Source organism: Echinops telfairi, unplaced genomic scaffold, assembly GCF_000313985.2.
Source record: "Echinops telfairi isolate 266 unplaced genomic scaffold, ASM31398v2 ScPeMD7_7469;HRSCAF=8507_0, whole genome shotgun sequence".
Classification (NCBI taxonomy): Eukaryota; Metazoa; Chordata; class Mammalia; order Afrosoricida; family Tenrecidae; genus Echinops; species Echinops telfairi.
The window spans coordinates 9,677,792-9,694,551 of record NW_022111372.1 but is presented as its reverse complement, the minus strand read 5'-3'; the positions used below and the strand labels follow the sequence as shown (position 1 = coordinate 9,694,551).

General features: G+C 35.8%; 1 protein-coding gene across 2 annotated transcripts in view; it reads right to left on the bottom strand.

Moving 5' to 3' along the window:
• The window catches only part of NCAM2 (neural cell adhesion molecule 2), a 590,430-nt gene that overhangs the window by 63,389 nt on the left and 510,281 nt on the right, over positions 1-16,760 (bottom strand). For both annotated transcript variants that reach the window (XM_004711304.2, XM_045284840.1), the window contains exon 15: positions 780-960. In XM_004711304.2, coding sequence (XP_004711361.1) covers positions 780-960 — 181 coding nt within the window. The remainder of the gene's footprint in view (positions 1-779; positions 961-16,760) is intronic.

Below are 16,760 nucleotides of genomic sequence, written 5' to 3'. Positions count from 1 at the left end.
AATGTAAATACCAATTTACACTTTCAGTGAATACTAAATAATTATACCTACCAAAAAATTAAGATGCCAACACATTCACAGGAATAAATAATATTTTAAACATTTTGTCTGCATAGTATTTCTCTGAAAATGTACTTAGAATATTTCTGTGAACATTGATAATATTATTAACACTCATACCTATTAAAGGTATAGGCCACCAAATGCAGAAGCATCTTAGCAGTGAGTTACAGGTGCCAAGTGAGTGTGTCTTGTCAGGAAGGGAGCCTGATTGAAACTTTAGAAATAGCTCCCTCTATGGAGCCCTTTGGTAGCAGCTTCTGCTTTCCTGTGTGATTGATGATATCTATCCAAAAGCAACTTGCTTGGTTAGGCATGGGTTAGCTCACTGTTATCTTGGCTCACATCTTCCCAGAGTCAAGGGCCTTAATGAATGGCACAGTTAGTGTCTTTGAAAATGTTTCTTTGGTCTCAAAAGAACATTTCCACATTGCGATTCATCAGTCAGTTTTACAGACCATCTTTCCCTCGTTAATCCTCTTTCCACCTCTTCAACAAAAACAATTGTCAGATTATGTTTTACAAATTAAGCAATGTAGCATGGCAAGACAGATTCATGGATCTTGAATATACAATTTCATCATAACCATGTTTAGAACAGAAATTTAGATTTCAGTCTATTTTTTTCTCAATATGACGAAAACACTTATAAGGCTTATAGGAGAGATGATGCTATATTTTCCAGACTTAACAAGCACATTGCGAACAGTTTTGCTTACCTTTAATTATGTTGGGTTTGGGTGGCATGTTGAACTCATAGATTGTTGGTTCAGAGTATCCTAATCTATTGGCAGCTGTAATTTGTACTTCATATCCCATTGTCCACTGTAGATGCTCCAAAATAATGTGATCTTTATTTCCTTGTACTTTTTTCTCTAGCCACTGGTCTTCCTTATCTTTCTGTAAGGCAATTGAATATATCTTTTTAAATACTTAAACACTAACATTTTTGGAAATTTTATCTTGGAATGGAACATGTGGTTTTATTAATTTATAAAAGTAATTTTCTCGGAACGGATTACAAAGAACCACATATAACCTCCTCCCTGGGGCATGGACAACAGAAACTGGGTGAAAGGAGATGGCGGATGGTGTAAGATATGACAAAATAATAATTTATAAATTATAAAGGGTTCATGGGGAAGAGGAGAGCAGGGAGGAGGGGGAAAATGAGGAGCTGATATTAAGGGCTCAAGTAGAAAGCAAATGTTTTGACAATGATGGCAACAAATGTACAAATGTGCTTGACACAATGGATGGATGGATGGATTATGATAAGAATTGTATGAGCCCCCAATAAAATGATTTAAAAAAAACTAATTTTCTTATGCAGAGGGATTAATAAAGTTGTTATGTAAGCAAAGTCACTATTCTTTCTACCAGAATTCTACATACATCAGTTTGTCTCCTGGTCTTGTGATTATTAATAGTTATCTGAAGAAGAAAGATTCTATATGTACAGATATATGCACACATTTTCCATTCAAATAATTGTCAGAGATTACTCCAGGGTCACTGGGAGTTGGACTAGACTTCAGGGTAATGAGTTTTGAATATTTTGAAGGATTGTTGGGTAGAAGAAAAAGAGAAAGCGGTCTTAGATATTATTTGTATTATTATTTGTTTGGGTATTATGGTATATTATGATTCCTAAATAAGCAAACATATAAGTAAACAGATCAGTAACATAGAAAAATAGACGAATATTACCGAGCCTCAAAAATTCTATGTGTAAATCCTATTTGACATGTTTTACTAAAATGAATAGGTTTAGCATATGATCTTGGAATAACCTATTGTTTGAAAGGAAAAAAAATGTTATTCTTACTGCTACTGACACAGAAAATACATTGATATAATAATCTGGATTAAACTACCAGCCATTTAATTTCCAGGAATATCATAACTAACCAAGCCAATATGTAAAAATTCTTATCTCCTCTACCTCGTTCCTCTACTCTCTCTAATAGACTTGGTGGCAGATCAGCCTCTGTTTACTTCCATGGGAAAACAATGAGGAAACACAATAGATGGCGTGGGGCTACATTTGACTTCCTACACAAAGAAGGAAATAGAGAATCACTAGCTAAAGGCTTATTCTTAGAAGACAAAGGTGACACACCTTCCAACCTTCTTTACCTAATTCCGACCCCAGCCTTCCTCCCACAGCATTCTAATTCTCCCGTGGGCTTGATAGTCCAGGGCCATGGCCACACAGAACTCACAGACCACACAGTAGACAGGATTGTGGAGTTTACTAAGGAACCAAAACGGTTACCATGTTTCCGGATCAGAAATGTTCTGATCAGAACATAGCTGATATACTCAAGTACCAGCCGACCCGAATATCAGCCGAGGCACCTCATTTTACCACCAAAACTGTATTAAAAATGCACTGACAAACTCAGCTTAGACACAAGTATATACAGTAGTTCATTTGTCTGCAGTTCCTCTTCTCAGCCAGGCCCTTAACCTCTGTGGCCCTTGGTCTCTCAAACACATGCCCTTGACTTCTGACCTGCTCATGCAAAAGTTGCAAAGCTCCTTCAGCACTGATGAATGCGCCAGGACACTCAGCTTTACCAGATAGCCTCCTGCAGGAAGGCGGCCAGCATTATCTGCTCCTTGACAGAAAAGGCAGTCCTTCTGTCTCCTGGTCTCTGCGTTCCCACTGGGACCGCTGCCATCGCTTCATTCTCAGAGATGTTGGATATCCTCTGCCCAGGACTTTCTTGCTGGATTGTCTTGAGCTTCTCAGGTTTTGTTCCTGGGCTAGCTCCCTTCTTATCCAATAGATGTTCAAAACTGACCAGTGTCCTTGTTTGAATTCCACACACCCTATCTGCATGCTCCCACATAGTCATTTGTTGGAAGTTACAAAGATTATGGATAGAAGATTCATACCAAGTAATACAACTTCACAACTACACAAAAAATGAGTAAATTTCCCTTCTAGATCCTGTGGCATTGTAGACAACTAACAATGCTATTAGCTAACAATGCCAACTGTCATTGTTATTAAAATATCATTTCCTCAAAGTTTATTTACAAGTAAATTATAGCATATGATCTTGGAATATGATACTGGCTATGTTCACATGATGGATGGATGGATGGATGGAGGAATGGATAGATAAAATATGACAGAAAGGATAGTTTTATTTATTATTTTTAATCATAGAGCTCATCTCATCATTATTACATTGTATAAGAATTTATGGCTCTTTTAGTTTAAAGAAAAATAGTATTTTCAGAGCTGTAGTTGATAACTGAATGCTAATTCTCTGAAATCAGGCTGTTGTACTTAAATCCGTGTTTACATTAAATAGATGGAATGATAAATAATGGACTTTTCTTCAGAAAAAGAAAGGTATTGCACTTTTATATAACATTCTTTTTATTTTTTTTTCCTATTTGAGGTTTTCTGCTACCATAGAATTATTTTATTTATTTATTTTTTAGAATTCTTTTCTAACAAGACAAATCTATACAACTGTTTTATTTCATCCACAGGGCTAAATATTAGAGCCTCTAATGATGCTATTTTTTTTCACAAACCCCTAAGGTTGTATAAACAGGAGACACTGGCCTTGTTTGTCTTATTTATAAGCAGTTGTATTTTTTTTCAAACTGCTGATTGCTTAGTACTCTTCAAGGTGTAATGCATATGACATGAGAAACCATAATTCTGTTCACCAGAGGGATCCTAACTTGTGCACCACAAAATAAGTGATAGAGTTAGGAAAAACACTAAGCATGCTATTACAATGCCATAGATAGTCATTCCAGACAGCTAATATTTTCCTACCACATTCTTTATTTACAAATGTATCGAATAACCATTTTTGATTATTTGCTGGGTGTTGTGGCTATTCTCGGAAACAGGTCCCTAACAGTGAAGAAGTCCCTGGCAGCCTTCTCATCTTGCCATTTCAAAACAAGCTCCAATGAAAGGCCGTCTTTCTCTGGAGAACTAGCTATCCACAGAAACTGCTAACACGTGCCTCATGAGTGTCCCAGTACCCAAAACCCTCATTGGAGATAGTTAATTATTTTTACTCACATTGGAAATAGTAGACTGCAGTATAATATTACTGCTGTTTTTAATGTGCTATAACACATTCAATTCAATTAATGTGTTATAACACATTCTATAAATGGTATGATTTATAGAAAATAAGCCAAAAAGATAAACACAATTACTTATAGCTTCAGAGAGATGCACAAATACTTGGAGACATAAATTCAGACAGACTGTTTGAATCAAATTTTGAAATCCTGTATTGAATTGGTGTTAATGAGAATAATAAAACTTAAGGAAGTATTTTTTTAAATGAAATTTTAGACAATATGGTAGATATCAAGCTCAGTACCCTCGAGTCGGTGTCGCCTCATAGTGACTCTTTAAGACAGGGTAGAACTCGCCCATGTGAGCTTGTAAGACTAGCTGGTTGAGAGAAGAAGCCCATTCTTTCTCCAATACGATATCTATACACAATAAAACAAACTGTAGCTGGTGTTAGGTGCTGTCACATTGCTTACGACTCAGTGATCCTGTCTATAACAAACCAAAACACTACCTGCTCCTGTGCCATCCTCACAGTTGTTCTTCTGTTTGAGTCCTTTGTTGCACCCACTGCATCAATCCATCTCATCAAGGGCCTCCCCCTTTCAGCTGTGCTTCCACTTTATGATGTCCTTCTCCAACACTGGTCTCTCCTGCTAATATGTGCAAAGCACTCTCTAGGGAGTGCTCTAGCTCTCCTGCAGATCTCTTTGCTCATTTACTAGTACATGGTACTTTCAATATTCTTTGCCAACACCATAGTTCAAATGCATCAATTTTTGTTTGATCTTCCTTATTAAATGTGTTCTAAAGTAACATTGTTTGGGTCAAAAGCAACTTAGTCCTCAGAATAACCTTGTTTCTTTTCGATACATTGAAGCAGTCTTGTGCAGAACATTTACCCAAAGCCACACTTCATTTGAACTCAAGACCAGCTGCTTCCATGAGCATTGGTATGATTCCAAGTAAGATGAGATCATTTAGAAAAGAAACTTCAGTGAACATCTTTCTAGTATTCTCTGCTTTCAGTCAAGATCTACCTGACATCAGCGATGCTATTCTTTGTCCCAAATCCTCCTCTGTATCTGGCCGGAACCTCCTACATCTCCCTATCAATGTACTACTGTAATAGTATGTCATATCTGCATTGGATGATGTTCAGCAAAATTTTACTTGCATGTGATATCATTGATATTACTCTAGAATTTGGGAAACTCATTGGACCATCTTTCTTTAGAATGGGTATAAATATGGATCTCTACCAGCCAGTTCTCCAAGTAACTGTCTTCCAAATTTCTTGGCATAGATGAGTAAATCCTTCATCAACTAGAGGAAAACATTTCAGTTGTTATTCAATCAATATCTGAAGCCATTTTTTTGGCTAATGGTTTCAATGCAGCTTGGACTTCTTCCTTCTGTACCATTGGGTTTTGACCATATACTGTGGTAATTATATAATCTGGTGTTAATTTGAGAGGTTTATGAGTGAAAGGGTTGAGTTTAGCCTATCAATCAGATTGTAACTTGATGACCACATTTGGAGGTGCTAAGGACACAAATAGCTTGCTGGAGGTGGAACACATACTTACTCTCTGAGAGGCATGCTTGCTGACAAGACACATGACACTACGCTAGTGCCCTGAATGGAAAAGCCACATTGAGAACCCTCCCACCACTGAGATGCTTACAATACCACTGGATCCACAAGACTTCCCTCCCACTGGCTTGTGATCTTCCTGCATTCGGCTTCATTGCATGTGTTGCATGAGATGGAAGAGGACTTTATAGATTGGTATCGGACATATGGGCTGATAGCAGACTTATGGATTTGATCTGGACAGGGATGGGATGCTTTCTCAATATTCAATTGCTCTTGTATATAAAGCTCTTTCTTATACACATGAGTGTCCTTGAATTTGTTTCTCTAGTCTACCTAGAATAACACATATACTATCTCATGAAACAGTCAGATGTTGGACTAGTTGTTTTTGGAAGAGTGATTCTTTCCATTTCCCTGCAGTGTTAAATATCACTCCCACAGAATCATTCAATGCTGTAATCCGAGGCTTAATTTTGTTCTTTATTTCTTTCAGTTTAAGATATTCTGAATATATAATATTTGTTTCATATGTGTGTGCACACATGCAGAAAGGAAAGAGTGGCAGAATCTGCTAGACTGAGGATTTAGAGATACTTAGAAGGGCAAACAGAAGCAACCCAAAGCTTGATGCTACAGTGGCTCTCCCCAGGAGGCCAGGTATCTGGTACATTCTATGAATCCTTGAAGTGCTTTGCTTGTGTTGATATGTTTTGGATATTTGTAAATAAGTTGACATCATTTACAAATTATTTTGGTCCTAACTCAAAAAATATTGATGCCAAGATCAATGATTAAGCTGAAAGCTGTGTTCTGGATTATCCCAAGATAAAATTTAGTCTACTGAGGGATAAAAAAACTTAAATCCTTGAAGTAATCTTCAAAAATGTTATTTCCGGAAAATGAGCTTTAATAAGTATTGGGTGTTTGAGGTGAAATTTCCTGTCAGCAAAAGACAAGTAGATAATCTCTTAAGCATTAACAAGCTTTCATTCCTAATATTTAAAACATTAAGCCTAGTAATTCAAAAGTCCCCCTATCATTTTATGCAGTTAAACTGATGCCATAAAGAAAAAGCTCAATTCTGAAATTTTCTCCAGATATCTTTTTTATTTTCCCCTTAACATTAGACAAAGAGGCTTTTAATCCCTTAATTGTTATTACTTGGGAATAGAAAAAATTAAAGTGGGTGTTACCCAAATCTTCCCTTAGGCATCAAAATCTCAATTATGCATTTATAGAGTATCTAATTTACAAAATTTAACTTTCTAGGGAACAGTTTAAGATAATCTAGTTACAAAATGTTCCCCTAGGTAACTTAATGAGATGATTTGCTGAATAGGGACATTATTAATAAGCCAATTAAATGTTGAAGGGCAATGACTGAGGAAAAAATGGCCGTTTGCTTTGGTATAGTTTTTCCTAAGCAATTCTTTTTGTCAGACTTGAGATAGAAATGTCACTTGCATATTAAAGGCCCTTCTTAATAGCGAGTATAAAATTGTCTTATCAGCATATAGGAACATATTTTTTAATTGTATGAATGGGGGGAATAAAAGGAGAAACTGGAGGGAGCTGGCTTGTTTTCCACGTGGATGGCCTCTTCGCTGCTTTGCTTCTCAGAGTACTTTAGGTTCTGTTGTCATGATATGTACAGAAAACAGAATTTGTTAACTGTGAGAGGAGAGGAAAGTAACCAAGCTGCACTGATGAACAGAAGGTTGAGGTTCTTGGGAATTTCAAGTTCCGTAATTTAAGATTTTATGTCCCAATATAAGGATGCTTTGAGTTCCTTATCCGTCTAGTTATTCACTGCATCCAGACACTTACAGAAAGCACAGGATTTTGCAATCTCAATTTTCTACTCTGAAAATAGGAGTGATTTGGATTAATGGAAAAAGACATTTTAAAAATGAGTTGTTGGTTCTCTTAGGATGCAAGGATAAAATTATCATTCATAATTTATAGCAAATATATGTATAGCAGAAGCAAAAATGCCCAATCCTGCACCATCTTTACAATCATTTCTGTGAAGAAACCCATTATAGATGCATATAGAAATCTTTTTTTTAAACAATGATTGCAACATCATTCTTCCACTTTTCATTCCCAACATAGAACACCATATGATTTTCCACTTCAAAACAGCCAATAGCAATACCAATTTCTAGAATTTTGATCTTTACGCATACAATTTCCTATCTGATGACTTCCAATATTCCTTAATTTATACTCTATGCATCCCATGTTCCTATTATGAATGGATGTTTGCAGCTCTGTCTTCTCATTTTGAACCATGCCACATCCACAATTGAAAGTCCCCGAAGCCTTGCTCCATATGCTTCAGTAAGGTTGGCTGTGCCTTTTGGAGACAGCTCTTCGCTAGCCTTTTATGAGTGTCACGCGACCTGAAGAGCTACCTCCGAGCACTTTTGCTAAAACTCAGAAAATTTTCAGTACTCAGTTTTTTGAGAATTGGGTTTTCAGGTCTTCTGTTTTAGTTTAGAAGTGCTGCTGAAATATGTCCACCAAGGTTGATCCTGCTGGTATTTGAAATACTGGTGCCATAGCTTATAATGTCTCAGTAATACCCAAGCCAGCCCAGTATGAATAAATAACAAATTTGGAAATATGCGAAGTTGGAGCTTTTTCACAGAGCATCAGATTCTAATCAATTTTCTATTATTCTAATGTATTCAGATATCCTTTTTGCCATGTCATGCAGTGTGGTAAATTTTGAAAACTATGTCCTATTAATTTTTTTCTGATCTTACACACACACACACACACTTCTTTAGGACAAAATATTACTGTATTTTTACTCATTACTCGCTCTGTATTCATACTCATTAACACAGTGCCAAATCCAACTGGTCTTATACATTGTTTCCAATATTTATTAATGTATCTAGAGGATATTTATAATAGTATAATATTGGTTAATTTAAATTTTAATTACTTCCTTGATGCATTTGTTTATTGAGATGTTGATACTCTTTAGTAAATATTGGGGGGCTTCAAAAATTGAGTGAAAATAAATGGACTATAATAGAATTTTCTCATGTATTTTTAAAAGATCCTTGTATCACCATGAAGATAAATATTGTTAGCTTCCTCACAACAAAAGAAAAATGCGAGAAAATCTTGTTTTTAGTAAACATTGTTGGTTCAATTCCAACTTATGGAGATACCCTATGTACAAACAATACAACAGTGCTGGGTGCCATTTGCACAATTGTTGCTATGCCTAAGCCAATTGTTCTGGCCACTAATGTGGCAATCTTTCTCCTTGGGGCTTGCTCTTTGTGTATTTATCGGCTCATGTACCAAGCATTTTCTCACTTCTAAGGAGGTGTTCACCCTAATGACATGTCAAAAGTTCATAAGAAAAGGTCTTGCCCTCCTTGTTTTTAAGGTGCAATTTATCTTTAATTCTCCCAAGACAAAGCACTCAATTTCCTTTACCAGCTCCATGATTTAAGTCCAAAATTCTCCTTATTTCTTAGTTAGCCATTGTCCAGATTTTCCATATATATAAGGCAAATGAAAATACCATGTTTTGGGTCTGGTAGATTTTAGTTCTCAAAATGACAGCTTTGCTTTTTCACACATTAAAAGAATCTTTTGGAATAGGGATGTCCAATGCAATATATCTTTGATATGCTCAATGTTATTCCCAGGAGCATTGATTTTACGTCCAATTAAAATGAAATATTTGGCAATTTCAAACTTTTCTTCACTATTGCCACGGTTATGAGAATTTTAAAAAAATTTAAATGCAGCCTATACTGAAGACTGTAGTCTTTTTTCCCCCCAACAATTTTATTGGCACATAATTTACATATCATAAAATTGATTAGTTCAATCATTCAATCATATCAAAGGGAATTGTGCAATCATCACCACATCTATCTTAGAGCATCCCACCCCCATGCCCATTGTTAAATCACTTTTAAAATGGATTCTGCACTCAAGATCATGTCTAGTGCTCCCTCCCCGCTCCAGTCTGAATTATTTACTCCCAGGGCCACTTGCCCTCCCCATCTCTCATCTTGCATCAGGAAGTATTTCAAGGTCTTTAAAATTTAAATTTTCCTAATATTTATAGTTTTAAAATTGTTTAAAAGTACTTCAAAACATATACTAAATATTTTAGATAGATTACAATCCATGAACTGATACATAATTAACAAGTATACATGTACGCCCAACAATCACAACAATTTTATTTATTATTTTTATATTATTTTCAAAATTAACTTTCCTTTTACTATGACCATTGAGATATACAATTTTGTAGATTCCAAATAACTTATGAAGCACCATTAAGACTTAGGCACTGATGCAATAAGCACTGTTAATATTCCCTAAAATATTTTCCACACAATAGATTTATAAATTGGTACCATTAAAAAAAAAACAACTCTTCTTAGCTAACAGAAATGTGTGCAAGCAATAAGATATAGCTATGATCCCATAGCTAGTATTAAATTAGACTGACAATCGGGAAAAGAAGACTCATGTAAAAACTATTTTTAAATTACATAGAATTATATTGATATTGAACATACTACATATAGTATTCTATATACAGACTTGGATTTCCCATTAAAGCTCGAATAAAGAGAAAGTCTTCCTCTGAATGCAAATATGTGTGGGTTTTCTGGTTTTTAACTGTATTGATTTTACAAAGCATGGTGTCATTCTTCAAGGCCTAGACCTCCTAAATATCAGGTCCAATTTCACTTGTAAAGAGTATTCTAGCTATATGTCTTCCACAGAGAGGTGCTCATTCTTCTGCAGCCCAATATTCTTCCCCCACATAGTCATGCAAATGCGCAAGCCCCTCCCCTCCTTCTTTATGCCTTGTTGAGCTCTCAGGTTTGGTCCAAAAATACATCATCTGGTGTCTCGATTGCTGCTTCCCTGGACGTTGATCATGCATCTAAGGAAAAGGGAAACCTCGGCAACCTCAATCTGTTTTTCACTTTTATCATATTAGGTTTTTTGTTCTAGTAGCAAGGATGTTTATTTCTTTTACAATTGAAGTGCAATGCAGATTGGATTGTGTAGTTTTTATTTTCATCAGTAAGTACTTCTAGTCTTGGCTTGCAGTAAACATGGTACTTGTATGATCTGCATATCATGGGTCCATAAAGATTGGAGTCTTCCTCAAAAAAATTTTTAACAGTCCAACCCCTATCACTATTTAGGTTTAAGGGACAAGGAATCTTTAGGATTTGGGAGTGGGGTAGGAGAGGGGTTTCATCTCTAAGAAATGAAATCAACAATGTCTTGTTAAACTCTCCATTTTTTTCATCCCATCACATCGCTTCACTCTCTCAATTTCTGCCACTGTCCCTGGCCTCATTGGAGCCATCAAGAGCTTGTCTATTAGTGCATAGACCACATTTCTTCTTTGTTTTTCTTTTTAACAATGGAGATAATAAATATTTATCTTTGTAAGACTGGTTGAATTTGCTAAGTATAATGTTCTCTAGTTTTGTCCATGTCTTGCAGCATTTTAGAGAATTTTTCTTGTTTTTCATTGATGCATAAAATTCCATAGTAGGAATACACCATAGCTTGTTTATCCATTTCTCTGTAGTTGGGATTTTTGGTTGTTTCCAATATTTTGCTATAGGGGAAATTGCTGCAATAAGCCTAGTTATACATACATCTGTTTGTGGTGTATATTTTATTTCATTAAGGTATATACACATGGATTATAGTCTTCCTCCAATACTGATGCTGCATTCTTCTTCACATAGTCCAGCTTCTCAGATTATTTACTTAGTATAGCAACTGACTAAATGTGTTAAGGCAGGTTGACTGGAGAAACAACTTCAATGACATATATATATATATATATATATATATATATATATATATATATATATATACAAGAGTGAGCTCTATAGCAAGGAAGTAGGTACAGTATATAACAAGAAATCATCCCACACCAGTCATTCAAGTCCTTAAGTATGTTACTAGTCCATAAATCACTTTCCATACTCATGTAGCCACATGCAATGACTCCGATTGTAGGAATATCACCAACGAGTGGCTGTCGATTCCTGTGGATGCAAAGCCAGTGGAAACAGGGCAGGCCTCCAGCAGCTTCTGGGTCAGTGGCAGAGAGCGGGGAAGGGAAAGCAGGCCACTTGCCCAAGGTGAAGGTATCAGGCTGACCTGATTGACAGATCTGACTCCAGACAACTCTAGCTAGAACTGTCTAACTGACATGAAATCATTTGACCACCACAATAAATATGGTGAAATGATACAACTCGAACACCCAGCACTTCCCTGTTTAAACCCCTCAGCATTTTTCTCATTCTGGTAGAGAAAAATACACCTCTTGGTGTATGCACAATTTCTCCATTAGCATACTTATCTGTATGGGGATTTCCATTCTTTGAATGGTATCCATTTTTATGATATTCATGATGTCAAATGTCTTTTCATATTCATTAAAGCAAGCAAACATCTTTTAGATATTCTGTGCTTCCATAAAAGATCATTCCCACATTAGCAATGATGACTCTAATTTTATATCCTCTTCTGATTCCAGTTTGCATTTCTGGCATCTCCCTGTTGCAATAATTTAAAATTTTCTTCAGAAAAAATTTACTGAATATTAGTGATATTCAGGAATACTGTAATATTAGTAATATTGTTAGATAATGTCTACATTCTGTTGAATCACCTTTCTTTGGAATAGACACCATTATGGATTTCTTCTCATTAATCAGCCAAGTACCTATGTCCCAACCATCTACAAATAGATGAATGAACACTTTGACTGCTGCACTGGGCTAGTGAAACATTGCAACTGGTATTCTGGGAATTCTTGAAGCTTTGTTTTTCAACAATCCCTTTGGTGCACCTTGGACTTATGCCCTCCATTCCATCAATTTTTGATCACATGCTGACTCATAATATAGTTTATAGTACCCAATTCTTTTTAATACACTGATCCTTTGTGGGCTTTTAACATTTTTTGTTTTTATTCACCATATTTTTTTCTATTTTGTTTTGACACTTTTTGGATCATCTAATATTTTGCCCATAGAAACCCTCAATGTCGAAACTCAAGGCTTGGTGCTTTTTTTATTCAATTCTTTCAGCTTGAGGTATTCTGAGTGTGTTCTCTGGATTGTCTAACTCCAGATCTTTGAGTATTTCTTCATCCATACATGACTTTGTCACCTCACGTTACCCTTTGAACTTCCCCATTCAACTCACTCACGGCATCTTTTTATGCTTCTAGTCACGTTAGGTTCTCTGAGTCGAGGAGCAAAATTTTTAGTTGCTTCTCACATCCACTTTGGTCCTTTATTTCTTTCCTTTTTAATGATCTTTTCTTTTCATCGTGTTTAATATTCTTCATATCATCCCACAAATCCACGGATCCTTAGTCAATAATATTGAATGTGCTGAATTTGTCATCTCAGGTAGGATGTACTCAAGGTGAGCATTTGGACTCTCATGGACTTGTTTTCAATTCTTCAGCTTCAATTGAATTTGCGTGTAAGCAATATTCCATACATAGTTTATATGGCTATAGACTATGCTATATAGTATATAATATATGTATTCCTAATATATAGTCTATAATATGTCTACTCCATACGTAGTCAGACCCTGGCTTCTTTTTAGCTAATTACAATGAATTTTGCCATAGTCTTTTTCCAGACATAACTAGTCAATCACTGCAGTTTTTCTAGTGGAGTGCACATGTGAAGTTGCTGTTTATATTATATATGTTTTCAGTGAATAAATGGTTAATGTGCAAAATTCTATCATGGGATTTGCAGGCTTCTTTCTATCACCAAGGCTATATTTTCCAAATGTTTATCCTTCCTTTTTGATTCCAACATTCATATTCCAATCACAAATAAGTATATTGTTTGCATATTTTATCAACTTCAGACCATAGAAGAAAATGTAATTAGTTATTATCTTCATATTTGACTTTAGTGGCTGTTGGGTAAATTTGAATCTGATATTCCTTATAATTGTATGGATGTTATCTTATCATTGACAGCATTGTGATTTAAAACAGATCTTAAAATGTTCACACTGTTGATGAATGTATACCATTGTTCTTAAATTTTTTATTGATCTCTGGCATATTAGACTATATGATTGTCCAATTTAAAATGGCCAATGCCAGTCCATTTCAGATTATTGAAACCAAGATATCAATTTTTATCCAGTCTTTTTAATTTTTGCTTATATTAATTGTTCCTATATTCATACTATACACATTCCATGCTCTAAACTTTAATGGATATTCTCAGTGGTTTCCTCTCATTTTTGGTCATGCCATATCAAAGATTGAATGTGCCAAAGATGTTATTATTTAGAGAATGTAAAAATGTAGTACATACGCCCAAATTAAGCTTCAAGTTATTTAATTTTAGACATCAATGGATTAAGTAGCTTATAATCATACATAACGAAGATGCTCAACTTTTTTGAAATAGTTAATATTATGTCAGAATGTTAAGGGAGATCATGTTATAAATATTTTGTTACAAAATATTTTGCATATATAAATTTGTTTATATGAAATGTATATATAATATTTAATGTATATTTTTTATTTTCCCCCTTCTTCCTCTAATTTTTCTTTCAAATAATTTATTAGGATCTAATCATACCATCCCATAGTTTAATTATATCAAGCCGTGTTTTACAATCATTACCACAATAAATATAAAACCATGTCTTTCTTCTTGTACTCCTTGATATCAGCTCCCCTTACCACCACCACTACCCTCCCTTGCCATACCCCCAGAAATCCTTAATTTAGTTATTTTCTCTATAGATTCATCCATCTTGTGTATCATATACTAAAAAACAGAAAAATACATAACAGAGAATCAAGAAAGTTACCAGCAATAACAAAATACAGCAAAGATAAATACCTAAATGATAAAAGCACAGCAAATTTTAAAAACTAGATCGAGCACAACGTTTATAAAAAAGAGACAACACGATTTTGACCATTCAAGGCAGAATTGTCATTTTAATCTACTATAGTCATTTCTACAATGCTGTCTGTCAGATCTCCAGGTTACCCCATTCCTCAATGATGGTTAGAGAGAAATCGCTGGAGCCTAAGTCCATGTGTAGACACTACAAACATATTTTGGGCTTCCACTGTCATGCATAGCCTTCGTGCTCATCAGAATATCACAGTTTCAGCTCTGATACTATCCCCTCTTTTGGGTTTGTTGATATCATTTGCAATCTTTGGATCACAGATATTGGTGTGCTTCTTCCACGGAATATAATTTCTTGAGAAGAATGTGAGGAAACAATCCATTTTGAGATCAGCTACTATTTGGCTACAGTAGTATAAAAGGTGGTGGGTTTGAAATCACCCAGCAATATTGAAATTGGTAAACCTGGAAATCTACTTCCCTTATCATGACAATCAAGAAGAATATAGGGGGATGTTATAGTGTTTCACACACGGGGTCCTCAAAATTTTGAATCCACTAGGTAGGAACTAAGGAGACACCAGAGTATTTTAATGTGTTGCATTAAAACATGCAAATAAGTGGGAATAATTTGAGATGCCTGCATGTGGAGGTCCCTGAGCTGGGAGTGATTTAAAGTGAGATAGGGGAGTAGTTTGATGGGTTGATATAATCTAAACAGCCAGACTCTGATTCAGCCCCAACTGATGTAAAACTGCTTACATTTTTACATCATCACCTTGGATCAAATCAACCCTACTATTTTTTTTAATCATTTTATTGGGGCTAATACAATTCATCACAATACATAGATCAATTGTGTAAAGTACACCTATACATTTGTTGCCCTCATCATTCCCAAAATTCGCATGCCTCTTGGGTTCCCGGAATCAGCTCATTTCCTTTGTTCCCCTCCCCCTCCCTCCCCCCTCCCCCCTCCCCCATGAACCCTTAATCCTTTATAAATTATTATTATATCTTATATTACACTGCCCGGCGTCTCCCTTCACCCACCCCTCTGCTGCCTGTCCCCCAGAGAGGAGGTTATATGTAGCTCCCTGTGATCAATTCCCCCTTTCTACGCCCCTCTTCGCTCCTGGTATCACCACTGTCACCCCTGGTCCTGAGGGGTTCATCTGTCCTAGATTCCCTGCATTTCCAATTTGATGGGGACCAATTCCCATCTCTAGACAACTGGACATACCTTGCAGAGGGGTAGTGGGGAGGAGATGAGTCACTCAGGGTTCAGTATAGCAATAATGAAACCCACAACCTTCCTCTAGTTCTTAAACGCTTTCTCCCCCCAACTACCATGACCCCAATTCTGCCTTGCAGACCTGGTTAGACCAGAGGATGCACAGCGGTGCAGATCGGAACTGGAAATGCAGGGAATGTTTGATTAATTGTCCATTTTTTAAGTTTATGAGAAAAAGCATCGTCTTTCATTTTTCCTTCTGTATACTGTTGTAAATTTAAATGATGAGTTACTTTTGCAAATATCGGGTATAGCCAGGGTGCCGGGTGCCACTTAGTTGATTTGGATTTACAACAACAGACTCGAACTGTGCCCATGAGACTCTCTAGGCTGAAGTGTTCAGTATAACAGATGACAAGGTAATCTCTCTTTCTTTCTTTCTTTCTTACACACACACACACACACACACACCCCAAAACAAAACAACATGAAACATTTAGGCTGACTGGGCAGCCTTTCAATAATCAGGAAAGTGTCACCAGGGATCTTTTGCCCCGAGTGCTTAAAATTCCATTATTAAAACTGTATTCCCTGTTAAGATATGGTTGTTTTAAGAAGCATCACACAGTAACTGAATTTCAGTCAATTATAACTATGTGTGAGTTCAGCCCATGAATTACTTCCATTTTGATATTAAAAAATACTTTTTTTCTGGTACTTTTTGAGTATATTTTTGAATGCTTGGTTGAATTGGGGCAGTGATAAGAGATGGCCAGGTTGTGAAGGAATTGAGAAGGAACTATACAGTTATCTTATTGTGAGGGAAAATATAATTATTGGGTAAATAGG